The sequence below is a fragment of the Gallus gallus genome, chromosome 8 (genome assembly GCF_016699485.2).
Source record: "Gallus gallus isolate bGalGal1 chromosome 8, bGalGal1.mat.broiler.GRCg7b, whole genome shotgun sequence".
Classification (NCBI taxonomy): domain Eukaryota; kingdom Metazoa; phylum Chordata; class Aves; order Galliformes; family Phasianidae; genus Gallus; species Gallus gallus.
In genome coordinates this window covers 7,509,115-7,521,369 of record NC_052539.1, presented here as the reverse complement: position 1 = coordinate 7,521,369, position 12,255 = coordinate 7,509,115, and the positions used below count along the sequence as shown (strand labels likewise).

The window sequence follows — 12,255 nt, the reverse complement described above, 5'->3', positions numbered from 1 at the left end:
GACAGGACTGCTCCCCTACAACACAAGGAACCACCCCTCCCTCCCACCTTCCTGTCCTCCCAAGGGCAGCTCAGCACCACCAGCACGGCACCGACAGCTCACACACATCTCTTACAGGCTGGAAGGACCACAGCACAGAACTTCTTGCAGCCGTAGCAATCCAAGGCTGGACATCACCAGAAGAGGCAGACCCTGGGATGGAGACAGACCACCAACCCCACCAAAAACAAACAAAAAAAAGCAATGCTTGAAAGAATCCCGAGGTATAAGGGGTTACAAATATTCAGACTTTATTATAAATAAGAAATACTGTTTTATACATAAAAACTGCAAGTGTTGCATTTTGTTCACCGCCCCAGACAGCGAGACCACAGATTAAGGCAAAAAGCTGAAGTGAAGGCACGTACTGTGGGGCCACAGTCAGGAACTGAGTGATGAGGGACCGACACGCGCTGCCATCCAGCACTCCACCAGCAGCCATCTCATCATCACATCACGTACAGAAATAACTGGACTTATACAATGAATAATGGCTGTAATGCAGTAGTGATTAAGAGATCGCTTATAAAGACTTTTTTTTTTTATTTAAAAATAGAATTCTGTTAAAAACAGCTTAACGACGACGACGACAAAAATTAAAAATAATAAAATAATAATAAAAACAAAAACAAAACAAAAAAAAAAACAGAGGAGAAAGCAGGAAACCTTAGGCCTGAGGTCAGCCAGGGCATGCGCGCATCTTCGCATCTGCTCTTCTCACAGCCTTGGCAGAGAGGTGACGTGGTTAGAGACAGCCATCTGACCAGAGCAGCCAGCCGGGAACACGGAGGGAAGGCGAGCACTGGGGAGCCCTCCTCCATGGACCAGCTATGTTCACAGGTGGGGAAACCCCAAGGCAGCGTTTGGTAAATGGCAAGAAACCCTAAGAAGATGGGGATGGGAGATGCGGGGCTTGCTGGAATCATCCTGCCCAGCGGCACCGGGTGAGGTGTGCTCCCTGCGCAGTGGTTATTGCCAGTATCACACAATGCAGATGCTGAGACACAAATGGGAGACACAAATGGGAAGCTGGGCAGAGGAAGAACTGGCTGCTGCGGGGGCAACGGGGCAGGAGCAGTGCGGTGCACGTGCTGCGATGGTTACAGGGGAAAGCACAGAGAGGAGGCCAGGCTGTGCCACTCTGGAAACATGGCTGAGGATATTTACACACGCACACACACACACGCACGAGAGACTTCCTCACACTGTAACCATGATAAAAAAAAAAAAAAAGGAAAAAAAATATATATCACATTCACACAAAAAATATAAATTTGAAATAATTAATAGCACCAGTGTGTGTCAGATAATAATTTCTTCCCCGCTACGCAAACGTACAAAGTTGCATAGTGTTTAAGGATAGATACATGCTTGATCTGAAGGAAGAGAGAGGGGATGCTGGGCCAGAGCCCAAGGGAGAGCTGCGGAGCGTGCTCCGGGCTGGGAGCAGACCTGGGAGCACCTCAAGGAACCTGAACACTGCTCTTACAGCTGGGTTAAAAAGTAAAAGACAAAAGGCGAGAGCAACACCAGGAAGTGTAAAAATGCCACCTGCCTCCTCCAGGAAGAAGATGGGGAGAAAGATCCTCTCATTGATATCTTCAAGGTCTCTCTGTTCCCCACCTGAATTCATTCAGGTTGAGGTCAGCCCAGCTGTCAGAGCTCTCTGGATGGCAGCTCTCCTCTTCAGCAAGATTTCTGCTGCTTGAACAGGTCAGCGTGCCACCCGGACATCTGTAACCTCAAACAAAAATCCTCTGGCGCTGACAGCAACACCTCCAGATGGGAACTCAGCTCATCACTTCCAGACTCCCCAGCCTGGGCCACCCAACAGGCAGCTGCCTGCAGACTGCACGCACAACTTCTGCTCCACCAGCCGGCGGTGCTGGTGGGACCTACTGCTCCCCTGGCATCTCATCTTCCCAAAAAGCTCCTCTCGGAGGCCACGTTTTTCTCAGAGCGATGCATCATCACAGAAAGCACTTGAGAAAGAGGCTGAGGATAGTTTGTAAAAGGCTACCAACGTTTCCGATTGGCCACTGGTTAACGTCACAAAACCAGACAAAATAATTCACAGGGTTAGAAGTTGGGAACAGGGATCTGAATGAGTGCAGCTATACTGGCCATTACAGTAATGATTTGGTAGCCAACCCCCTTCCTTCATGGGGACAGAGTTCCAGATCAAGGAATTTACAGTCAAGGGGAGAAGTGAGGAGAGAAAGCAGAGTTAGTTTTGCCTTGCTGTACACAGCTCACGTGGTTATTGCTGAACAGTATAAAGAGTCCAGAGCATCTCTCATCCTTGCACTAATCAAAGGGAAACTGTGTCTGAGAAAGGGGCAGAGTGCTCAGGAAGACAATTTATATTAAAAAAAAAAAACCCTTTGATGCCCAAAGACGGATATTTAATTTGCTTCTCTTAAAAAAAAAAAAAAGGAAAAAAATCCTTTTCAACTTATCCTGATTTGAGAAGAAAACAGAGGCTGCAAGCAGCAAAGAGATGGGGATTGGAAGAAGGTAACGTGTGTTAAGGCACTCCATAGCCAAACAATCGCTCCACCGATCAGCGGGGGAATACCCTCCACCCCCAGCACACCCTTAGGGTTTCTCAATGGACGGGGTGTTAAAGCAGCCAGATGGCAAGGTCTTCCTGATGTCCTCCAGGTTGCTAATGTCTTTCAGGATTTCCTCAATGTCCCTGTTGTAGGACTGTATCGCATCATCTTGCTTCCTGGCTTCTCTCTCAAGGAAAGCTACCTTCTGGTCCAGGTCGCTATCTTTCATCTGGTCTTTGGCACTGTTCAGGGTACCCTCAATCTCATTCAGTTTGTTCAGGTCCACCGTCTCCAGTTGCCCTGAAAAGCCAAAAGGGAACAGTGAAGACCATTAAAAAGCCTTTGAAGCTTCCAGGTGCTTACAGAGCAGATCCCATGTTCCAAGTGAGAGAAGCAAGATCTGCATCAGGCCATCTCTGAGTAAGAAACAAGAACAACTGAAGGGGCTCCACCTCCAGTGCCTCATATTGAATCCATAGCTTGCAGGGAAGTGGCACAGAACACTGCACAATGAGTTTTGAGGCTACTCCATCAAAAAAAGAAAAAGAACACTTGCCAAAACCACATTAATTTAATTTCTAGGAAAACAAAATTTGTTTGATTCCCAGCACAGCACCGCATCATGCTGGCTGCCAGCACTTCCCTGTTAGGAGACAAGAAAAAAGGACAGCCTTACCTAGTTGGTCTAAAAGGTCATTAATGACAGCAAGCAAGCTGTTCACAGAGTTTTTCGCTTTTCTTGCGTTGTCTTCTGCCTCCTGGGCTGCCTGTGAGGCCTGTGGGATAAAAGCCATGAGAACATTGTAAGCTGTGTAGGGTTTAATGAAACCACTGCCTCTCCTTTTCATGCATCTGCTGAAGCAGTTGCATGCATCCCTGCCTTCTCTCTCCATGAGAACGATCTCTGAGCAGAGATACCTGTCGCTGCACTGGCAAAGATGGCCTGCAAATATTCCATTTCCTGCAGGAGAGGGTGCAGATCCCCAGAAACTGTTTTACAGGAAAGGTCACCCCAGAGTCAGGTTTGTTAAAAGGACTGTGTTAAGAAAACCAGCTCTCCGAGTCCAGCAGTGAACCTGTGATAACTGTATGTTAACCTAGGTTAACTTTTGCAATTAGAACTTGGAAGATGGAGAATACTAAGCAGACCCAGAGTGGCCACTGCAACAGCACCGAGGGAGGAAAGCTTCCATAGGCAGGGAGAAGTCGCCTCTTTGCCACCACTGCCAGCATTACTCACCATGCCTGCCATCATCATATCTTGATCAGCATCATCTTGTTTACGCTTCAGCTCTTTTTCAGCCTCCTGGAGCTGCTTCATCATGTCATCCACCTCTCTGGCCAGCCCCGTCACGTCAGAGAAGGTCTTGTCCGCTTCTGCTCTGGTAGCAGCGGCACTCTACAGCCAGCATGGGGAGAAGGATGAGAACAGCTGGAGAAGGTGCAGAACTTACCAGAACAGAGCTTACGTGCTGTTGAGGTGGGCCACATGTCTCTGGAGGGCTGGCTCCAGAACTGCAGGGGGCTCACCTTCTGAACAGCGCTGGCAATTTTCTCAGCATCATCTGCTCTAGTTTTGGCTTCACGGGCATCAGCAGCAGCGTTGCCAAGCGCCAGCTCTGCCTGGCGGGTCTTGTTGTTGGCTTCAGCAATGGTCTGGGTAATGGCAGGGATCTTCTTCAGCGCCTCCTCAGCTGCTGTCTTGTTGTCGTTCACCCGCTTATCGAAATCTGGGACAGGGAAAAGAGGTTCTCACCACCTGCTCTGGAAGAGCCTTGTGACACTTCTCTGACTGTACTGCCCTGCCTCTGCCTACTTGAAATCCTTGAAGAACAGCCCAGCTAGCCCCCATGCAGCAGAAGAGAGCGAGATGCCCTCCCAACCCCTTCAAAACTCCTTCCACGTGGCGTCATATGGCATGGAATATCCTTTTGGCCAGCATTAGTCAGCTGTCCTCACTGTTCCCTCCCAGCTCCCTGGGTCCTTTGCTGCAAATGGCCTTGGCTCAGTACAGCACTGCTTAGCAGCAACTACCAAGCATCAGTGTGTAATATCAGCATTGTTTTTCTCCTAAAATCGAAACATGGCATCATACCAGAAACTCAGAAGAAAAGAATTTAAACCCAGCTGAAACTAAAACACTGTTCTTCCTTTAAAAAAGCCAAAAGAATCCTTCAACGCAAGTACTGGCAGCAGCACAAGCCATTTAACTAAGACGCCTTCCTTGCAGAGTGACATGATGGGAACTGCAGGGTTCCCCACAAGAGTTCTCTTTACCTTTCAGGTTGCTGAGAATGGTGTTGGCCTCCTGCAGTGTGCCATTGCCCTTCCGAGCAGCTTCCTCAGCCAGGGCTTTTGCTGCATCTGCTCGAGCCAGGAGCTGGTCTGCAGTCTACAGAGACATGACACCTATCAGCATACTCTTATCCTCTGACAGATGACCGTGCAGGCCTATCAAAAAGCATCACCCCACAAGAAACACCAGTGCAAATATAGAACAGCATTTGTCCCCATGTGAGTGGCAATACGTGCTATAAACCACATGAATTCAGGTACATTGGAACACTGTCCTGAATACAAACAAGACAGCACACCCAGCAAAGGCACCAACTCCCAGTACAGCCTCAATGCCATTGCTTTTAGCAGCTTTTTGGTTTTCCTTTCCAGGATCCTGCATAAATAACACCACTAGGATATGACTAAGGCCAAATCTCTTGCATCTTGCCAGTTACTTGTTTCCCTTTGGGTTGTTTTGCCTGCACCAAGTAGAACTGACCTGCTGCTCCGTCTTCCCTTTCTCCAAGAGGTTCTTGACTTCCAGCTCCTTTCCCTTCATGTCTTCCCTCAAGTCTTCATAGTCCTTCAACTTCCTTGCTGTTAACTGATCTAACTCCTCCGCTTCCTTCTTGATCTTATTTGCTTCATTCTGCATGCAGACATCAGAAACACATGCAGGTTCTCTGAACATTAAACAATTTCTGAACAGGTGACAAAGCACAGCATTCTAATGATAAAACAGGCAGAAGCCATGACAAGTTCCCATCTTTCACAATTAGAGCTGCAGCTTCTTCAAAGCTCCGAATACCCCAAAGGTCTGTGCAAGGAAGGAGGGGTGCAAACAGTTTTGTGCTAAGAGAAACTACACTTCCATGGTGAGTGGAGAGGGAATAGCTCTGCAAACTTGACACAAACCAGATTTTTTGCACTTTTCAATTCAGGACACAATGTATGGCAAGCACCATTTCACTGGTTTTTGGTACTTCAGAACCTGGCAGAAATGGGGGATCTATACTTGTAGTTTCCTCCTTGCAAGTCTCCTGCATAAAAACCAAAACACAGACATCTGGACGATGTCTAGATGGATCTAAGGCAGAGTGCCATTAGAAGAGAGCACACAGTGTATGTCAGCCACTTAACATTGCTTTAATGGCTGTCCTCCTTAGAAAGCCGTGCACATCACGTACCTCCAGCCCCGTGGTGTCCACAGTGGGCAGATTGGTGAGATTAGCATAGATCTGGAGGGCCTTATTTCCAGCTTCCTCTGCCTCCTCAAGCACACGGTTGGCCTGTCTCTCTAGATCTCGAGAAATGTTTCTTGCTTGGTTATATCTAACAAAAAAAAAAAAAAAAAAGTAAAACCAAGGATCCCATTACTCTGTAATTTCTTTTTGCTGAACTGAACTTACTGAGAGCAGAGAGGCTACAACACTGAGGGACCCAAAAGCACAAAATGCTAAAAAGCCATCTAATTTTAAGTACTGCTCTAAAGCCAGGAAATGAACCCGATTTTCTGATCCTGACTCACTTCTGGTTGAGCTCATCAATGTCACGTGCTGTTTGGTTTTCCCCAGCCAGGGTCTTCAGCAGCAGCTGATACGCTTCTGTGGAAGTATCGTTGGCTGCCTTGGCAATGCGAACGATCTCATCAGCTTCTTGTTTGTGCCTGGACATGATCACAGAAGGAAAACAACGCCGTTAGAACTGCCAAGCAGCAGTGTCTGTCCTCAGCTCCAACATCTTCCCCCTTGGTGCAGTGGAATGATGCTGTTGGAGAGCCTACAGCACGTACCCAGCATTTGCGCTGGCACACAGGCATGCAAAAATGGTACCAAGCAATCTCTTAAGCAGCCCAAGGAAGAGTGTTTCACATCAAGCAAACCAGCTCTGTTTTCCTCCTGCGGGGGGGCCCACATGTAGGCTGGTAGGAGCTGCAGCACAGCCTACCTCTCAGCCAGCCGGCGCGCCTCTTCTGCCAATAGAGTCATGTTGTTGGGGTCACTGCTCGACTCCGGGGGTGTAATGGACTGGAAAGAAAAAAAAAAAGGGAAAAAAAATACCTTGTAGCTCTATTTTCATCTTTTATTCATCAATGCTTTAAATATTTATTGTCATGATCTAAATGCTTTGAGATGGGTCTAACCTACTTCCGACCTCTCCGTATTTTTTCTTAAGCCACTGCCATTTCCACCAGCAGCTTTCCCATAAAAGCAAACATTTTGGTGTATATTCAAGGTTTTTCAAACTGTTTTTCCTTCAACAGGGGCAAAGATGCCATTTATGAAAGAGAACTTGCATACTCCTTCATTTATTTTCCACCATTATTCAGTAAGGAGAAGACGTTTCCACAGCAAATTTGCTATGGCAGTGAGAAAAGGCTGAGAAACACAGCCAGACAGCCCAGCAAGGAAAGGCCCTGCCTTCTCCCCGCCCCATAGATCTGCACAGCACACTCACCACATTGCCAGCTGCCATCTTTGCCTTCTCCAGCATATCAGAAGCCATTGCAATCAGGTCCTCTGTGTCCTCCACCCGGCCCCGGGCTTGCTCTGCCAGGTTCTCTGTCTCCTGCACCGTGTTCTGGATGTTCCTCAGCCTGCTGAGCTGACTTGTCAGAGTGCTGTTGATGTCTCTGAGACGATCCATGAGACCCTGATCTACGTCTGAAAGACAAAATACAAAAGAAGGGAAGCAAAATTAATTAAAGCAGGAAGGAAAGTTGGAGCAGCAGCATACCATTGCAGGCAACGCATCGGCAGGTTAATCCTCCATTGAAACGGGACTTAGCAAAGCTGTTTCATAAGTCAGCTGGCTTGAGATCAAAGTCATCATCATTAACTACTACTAAGATAGCCCTGCTGGGTGCTTGAACTGGCTCTAATGGGAGATTTTGTGTTCAGATTCTCGTTCCAGCTATATCATTGATTAAAGAAAGGCAACTGAGCTGCTCTTCTAAAGGTAAGTAACATCTGCTTTGCTGATTCCATTTATCTTCATTACTACAATATCAGCAGAGATGGAGGAATAGCAGGGCTGTATGTTATCCTCTTTGGGCAACGGTGGCTTTCCCCTGAGCCAGAATCTGTGCCAAACAGAGCAGCTGAAGATGTGCAGAGCAGCAAACCCACCCTGACTGCTACCCACCCCGGAGGGATGGTGAAAGCTGGCAGGACAGATGATCCAGGCTTGGTTCTTCAACACACACAAACTATGAGCTCCCTAAAATCTTGACTGCCAGGTAACACCCCAAAACAATTCCTTAATAATGGAGTTGTAGGGCAGGCACGTGCCCTGTAAACTGTTTTGATAGGTGAGAGCACTATTAGGGGATAAAGTCCAACAGAACCCCACATGCCTTCAAAACTAAGATTTTTCACCAATACACGTCTTTGTCTTGCAGCACATTTAAAAGAAGTCACACATCAAGTAGAAAAGCACAAGTAAATGCCACATGTGCTTTTTGCAAGCATTGTTTTTGCATTGAGCTCACCTTTTCCCAAGGAAAGATGTGGAAAGATGAAGAACACCACAAAAGCCAGTCCATGCCCTAACCTTACTGTAATAGCCACCCTCACACCTTGCACACAGGACTACTGTCATCTAGGCACGGATGCTAAGCAGGAAACAATACTACCTAACGCTGCACAGATTCAGAAATCATTCCCATCAGCAGAAACCCTTCCAAACACGACAGATTGGTCCCAGCTTTTCCAAGCTTCGTCAAAAGATTTTTCCTAAGTGGTCTCAAATCAGTGAGCAAACTCCCGTGGGAACACTTGTAGTGCAAAGTCGAGTCTCCTTCAAGTTGCTCTTCTCCAAAGCACACATTAACTCAACGTGTTAAAAAGAGCCCTAAGCAAAACCACTGTCACACTTCTTAATGCCCTGCTCATAGACATCCCATAGAAGAGATGGCAGTACAAGAACCCACTGAAAGTAGAGTTTAACAGGAAAAACAGCTACAGGCCACCACCACAGCACTTTTCAGAACATTATGCACTTTATGGTGGGCTAATAACGTTTGCCAGTAGGATTTTGAGGCTTTTGTTCTAATCACTGATGATATCCCAGCAAGAGACGCTTTGGCCCAAGGCGTCCAAACAAATCTGTGAGCAACTCAGGCTGCGTTTGGTAGTGGTAAAAGCTACAGAAACACAAACCTATTGATCACCCTTCTTCTAAAAAAAAAAGAACATCAGGGACAAAAATCACAGCCTTTGCTGTTCCTGTAAGAATACATACTAGTCTTAACACCATCCAAAATAGCTCCTTACCCTGCTGCATACCAAAGGTTTGAAATAAAAAGCTCTGCATCCTAAGGGAATACAAACACCAAGCTCATTTCACGCGAGCTCACATCTGATCTGCTCAGCTCACCTTTGCTGTTCTGTGCTTCTCGGAGCAGCTCCATAACATCTCTTTCTGCCTGCTTCAACCTCTCCTCGAAGGCTTGATCAGTGATAGTTTCTTCTCCTGTGCCCAGATTTGCTATCAGGTTTTCCAGCTCCCGTAGCCTCTCTCGTTGCTCTGCCACCTGTGTGAAAAGGGCAGAGCACAGTTACATCACGGGCACAGCAGCAGCACACCTTTCTGCTTTCTGTCGCTCTGACACTGCACCAGAGCCACTGGGCAAGCAGGTGTGGCACAAAGCACCAACCCCAGAAACCACAGTCAGTCACACTGGTGGCCTTACCTTATCTTTCACTAATCTGTAACACGCAGGGCACTCCTGGCAGCCCGGCCACGACCTGTTGTAGAAGTAGTTCTCCTCACACTGGTCGCAGCGGCTCCCCACAAAGCCCTCCTTGCACTCGCAGCGCCCATCCTCACGGCACTGCAGGGCACGTGAGCCCTCTGGGTCACAGTCGCATGCTGCAACGAAGTCAAACCTTGGTCAGAGCAAAGGGGACACACAAACACCCTGAAACTGCAGCCCGTTCTCTGCCAAAGAAGCAGAGGACCCACCAACCCATGGCGGAGCCCTGCTCTCATCAGAGTGCTGCTACGCACAGCAAGGCACCGGCGAGGCCTTAAGTTGTGCCAGGGGAAGGTTCAGGTCGGATATTAGGAAAAATTTCCTCTCTCAGGGAGAGGTGAGGCATTGGCACAGGCTGCCTGGGGACATGGTGAGGTCACCATCCCTGGAGGTGTTCAAGAACCATGGAGATGTGGCACTGAGGGATGTGGTCAGTGGTGGGCATGGGATAGAGCTGGATCTGGGGATCTGAGAGGTCTTTTCCAACCTTAGTGATTCTATATCAGGAGGAAAGTCTGGACCACCCTCTTTTTCAATCAACTGATCCTTAAGACCTGGAAACGTACACTAAAGCCATTGCAGAGCACCCACACTCACGTTTGCAGCCCTCAGGGCCGAATCCAAAGTGGTTGGCCTCGCAGCGGTCGCAGCGCTGGCCGGTGACGCCGGGCTGGCACTCACACTGCCCTGTCCATATGTCACATTGGCCATTGGTGGAGCCCAGAGCGTGGCAGTCACACCTGGGGAAGAGACCCATACATCAGCTGGCAATGAGGGGCAGGAGGCATAGCTGGTGCACCTCTGAAGGAGCCGTCTGAGCACTGCTGGAAGCCCCCACGACAAGGCAGTGCCTTTTCTTGCTGGGACAAGGCACCCAGCCTCTGAACCATGCTAGGTCACTTGGTGGCTGCACTAAAAAAGGAACCCACGAGCCCCTGTTACCAACGGTCACGCAGCCACGTGACACTTTTCTATTTAAAACTCTGATTTAGGGCTATTTATAAAGCTATTTATAAGTCAAGATTTTTGTACAGCCCTCGGAGCTGCTCCTTAACTCCTGCTCCTCCCCATCTTCAGCAGTGCTAACAAGGAACAAGAGGCACTGGTGACAAGCACCACATTCCCACCTTTGCTGATGGCAGACCCAATACTGGGCCTGCTGCCCCAACACGGGCTGAAGATTACCTCTCACAGCCTCGGCCGCTCTGCAGGTTGAAGAAGCCGGGCTCGCAGGCGCTGCAGTCCCTCTCGGTGACGTGGGAGAGGCACTCGCACTGCCCCGTCACTTGGTTGCAGCTCGTCTGCTGATTCACGGTGCCGTAGGGATTACAGTGACAAGCTGCAGGAAGGGCAGGAATGGGAAACATCACCCCAAGGCAGTTCCCAGGGACCAAACCAGCTTCAGACATGAGAGGAAATGCTCGTACCCCGGCACTTGTCAGCAGGGTTGGTGGCCAGGGGGTTCCCAAAGAAGCCGTCCTTGCAGCGGTCGCAGTAGAAGCCGGCTGTGTTGTAGATGCACTTGAGGCACTCCCCCGTCTGCCGGTTGCAGTTGCCCACAGCGTTGGGATCAATGTTGTCGTTGCACTGGCACAGGCGGCACGGCCTCACAGCCCCATTTTCACCCAGTGGGTCTCCAAAATAGGCATCATCACACAGCTCACACCTCTTGCCTGCAGTGGGACAGAAGCACATGCTACCCCTCAAGCCAACCATATTTGCTGTAATTTGTTGTTAATTTAAGAGTCTGAGTGGGTGGAGCTCAGCGGGGCACCCCTGCTCCGGGAAGCCACACTGACAGTGAGATCTGCTGAACCTCGGCAGGCAGCCCCCAAAGCATGTAGCCCCCAAAGCAGGCAGCCCGGCAGCTTCCCAAGCGAGCTGCCAGCTCAGCCTTCCCTGCCAGTCCCAAGCTCTTTCTCAGGCAGTTCTACACACACAGACCATCTTTTCCCTCACCTTTCCCTCATTACAAACACATTCAGAAACACAAAAAGCAGGAGCAACTCTTGGGTGGTCGTGTTAGCTACAATTAAGGATGAGCTTGCATGGAAACCTGAGCTGCAAGGAACTCCGACCTCAGCACTCTGCATTGGTTCACAAAGCGATGGCATCCATGGGAACCCCCAGGAGCTGCTCCAGATGGTGCGCCTCTGGGCTTGAGCAGGGGCTTTCCCAAGCATTTAAAGCATTTACAGGTACTCTGGACTTTGGACTCTTTCATGCCAAGCAAAAAAACAACAGAGAAGAGTGGAAGCTGCCAACCATCTTAAGTCTTATTTGCTGTTGGCAGACAGAACAAAAGGCTCCACTTCACAACTCAAGTACGCACTCAGGCTTTCCGGTCTGTCATTAAGGAAAAAGCTCAGCACCTGTTCATACATTGCTTTTCAGAACTGTTGAGTATAAGTTTGGTCCTGCATGTTTTGATTGGTGTTCATGTGCCACTGCAAGCTTCCAGCTCTTTCTAGGAAGGACACTGGCCTCTGTGAGCATCCCACAGTGCCTCTGGCTGGCAAACAGGAGGTGCACCTTCTAATTTTGTTTCAGCCTGACCCGTCTTCCTGACTCTTTTAGATCTATCAAAGTTTCAGCCCAGTGCTATGCAGTTATCAGATGATAGAATGG

General features: G+C 48.8%; 1 protein-coding gene across 1 annotated transcript in view; it reads right to left on the bottom strand.

Annotated features, from left to right (window-relative positions):
- Nucleotides 1-266: 266 nt before the first annotated feature.
- LAMC1 (laminin subunit gamma 1) overlaps nucleotides 267-12,255 on the bottom strand; it is a 51,483-nt gene continuing 39,494 nt past the window's right edge. Inside the window, exons 14-28 of the mRNA XM_040705270.2 lie at nucleotides 11,055-11,300; nucleotides 10,813-10,966; nucleotides 10,225-10,367; nucleotides 9,565-9,743; nucleotides 9,249-9,405; nucleotides 7,329-7,534; nucleotides 6,819-6,898; nucleotides 6,400-6,537; nucleotides 6,059-6,203; nucleotides 5,371-5,520; nucleotides 4,872-4,986; nucleotides 4,125-4,324; nucleotides 3,835-3,993; nucleotides 3,271-3,370; nucleotides 267-2,894 (exon numbers count right to left, since the gene is read on the bottom strand). Coding sequence (XP_040561204.1) covers nucleotides 2,638-2,894; nucleotides 3,271-3,370; nucleotides 3,835-3,993; nucleotides 4,125-4,324; nucleotides 4,872-4,986; nucleotides 5,371-5,520; nucleotides 6,059-6,203; nucleotides 6,400-6,537; nucleotides 6,819-6,898; nucleotides 7,329-7,534; nucleotides 9,249-9,405; nucleotides 9,565-9,743; nucleotides 10,225-10,367; nucleotides 10,813-10,966; nucleotides 11,055-11,300 — 2,429 coding nt within the window. The 3' untranslated portion in view covers nucleotides 267-2,637. The remainder of the gene's footprint in view (nucleotides 2,895-3,270; nucleotides 3,371-3,834; nucleotides 3,994-4,124; nucleotides 4,325-4,871; nucleotides 4,987-5,370; nucleotides 5,521-6,058; nucleotides 6,204-6,399; nucleotides 6,538-6,818; nucleotides 6,899-7,328; nucleotides 7,535-9,248; nucleotides 9,406-9,564; nucleotides 9,744-10,224; nucleotides 10,368-10,812; nucleotides 10,967-11,054; nucleotides 11,301-12,255) is intronic.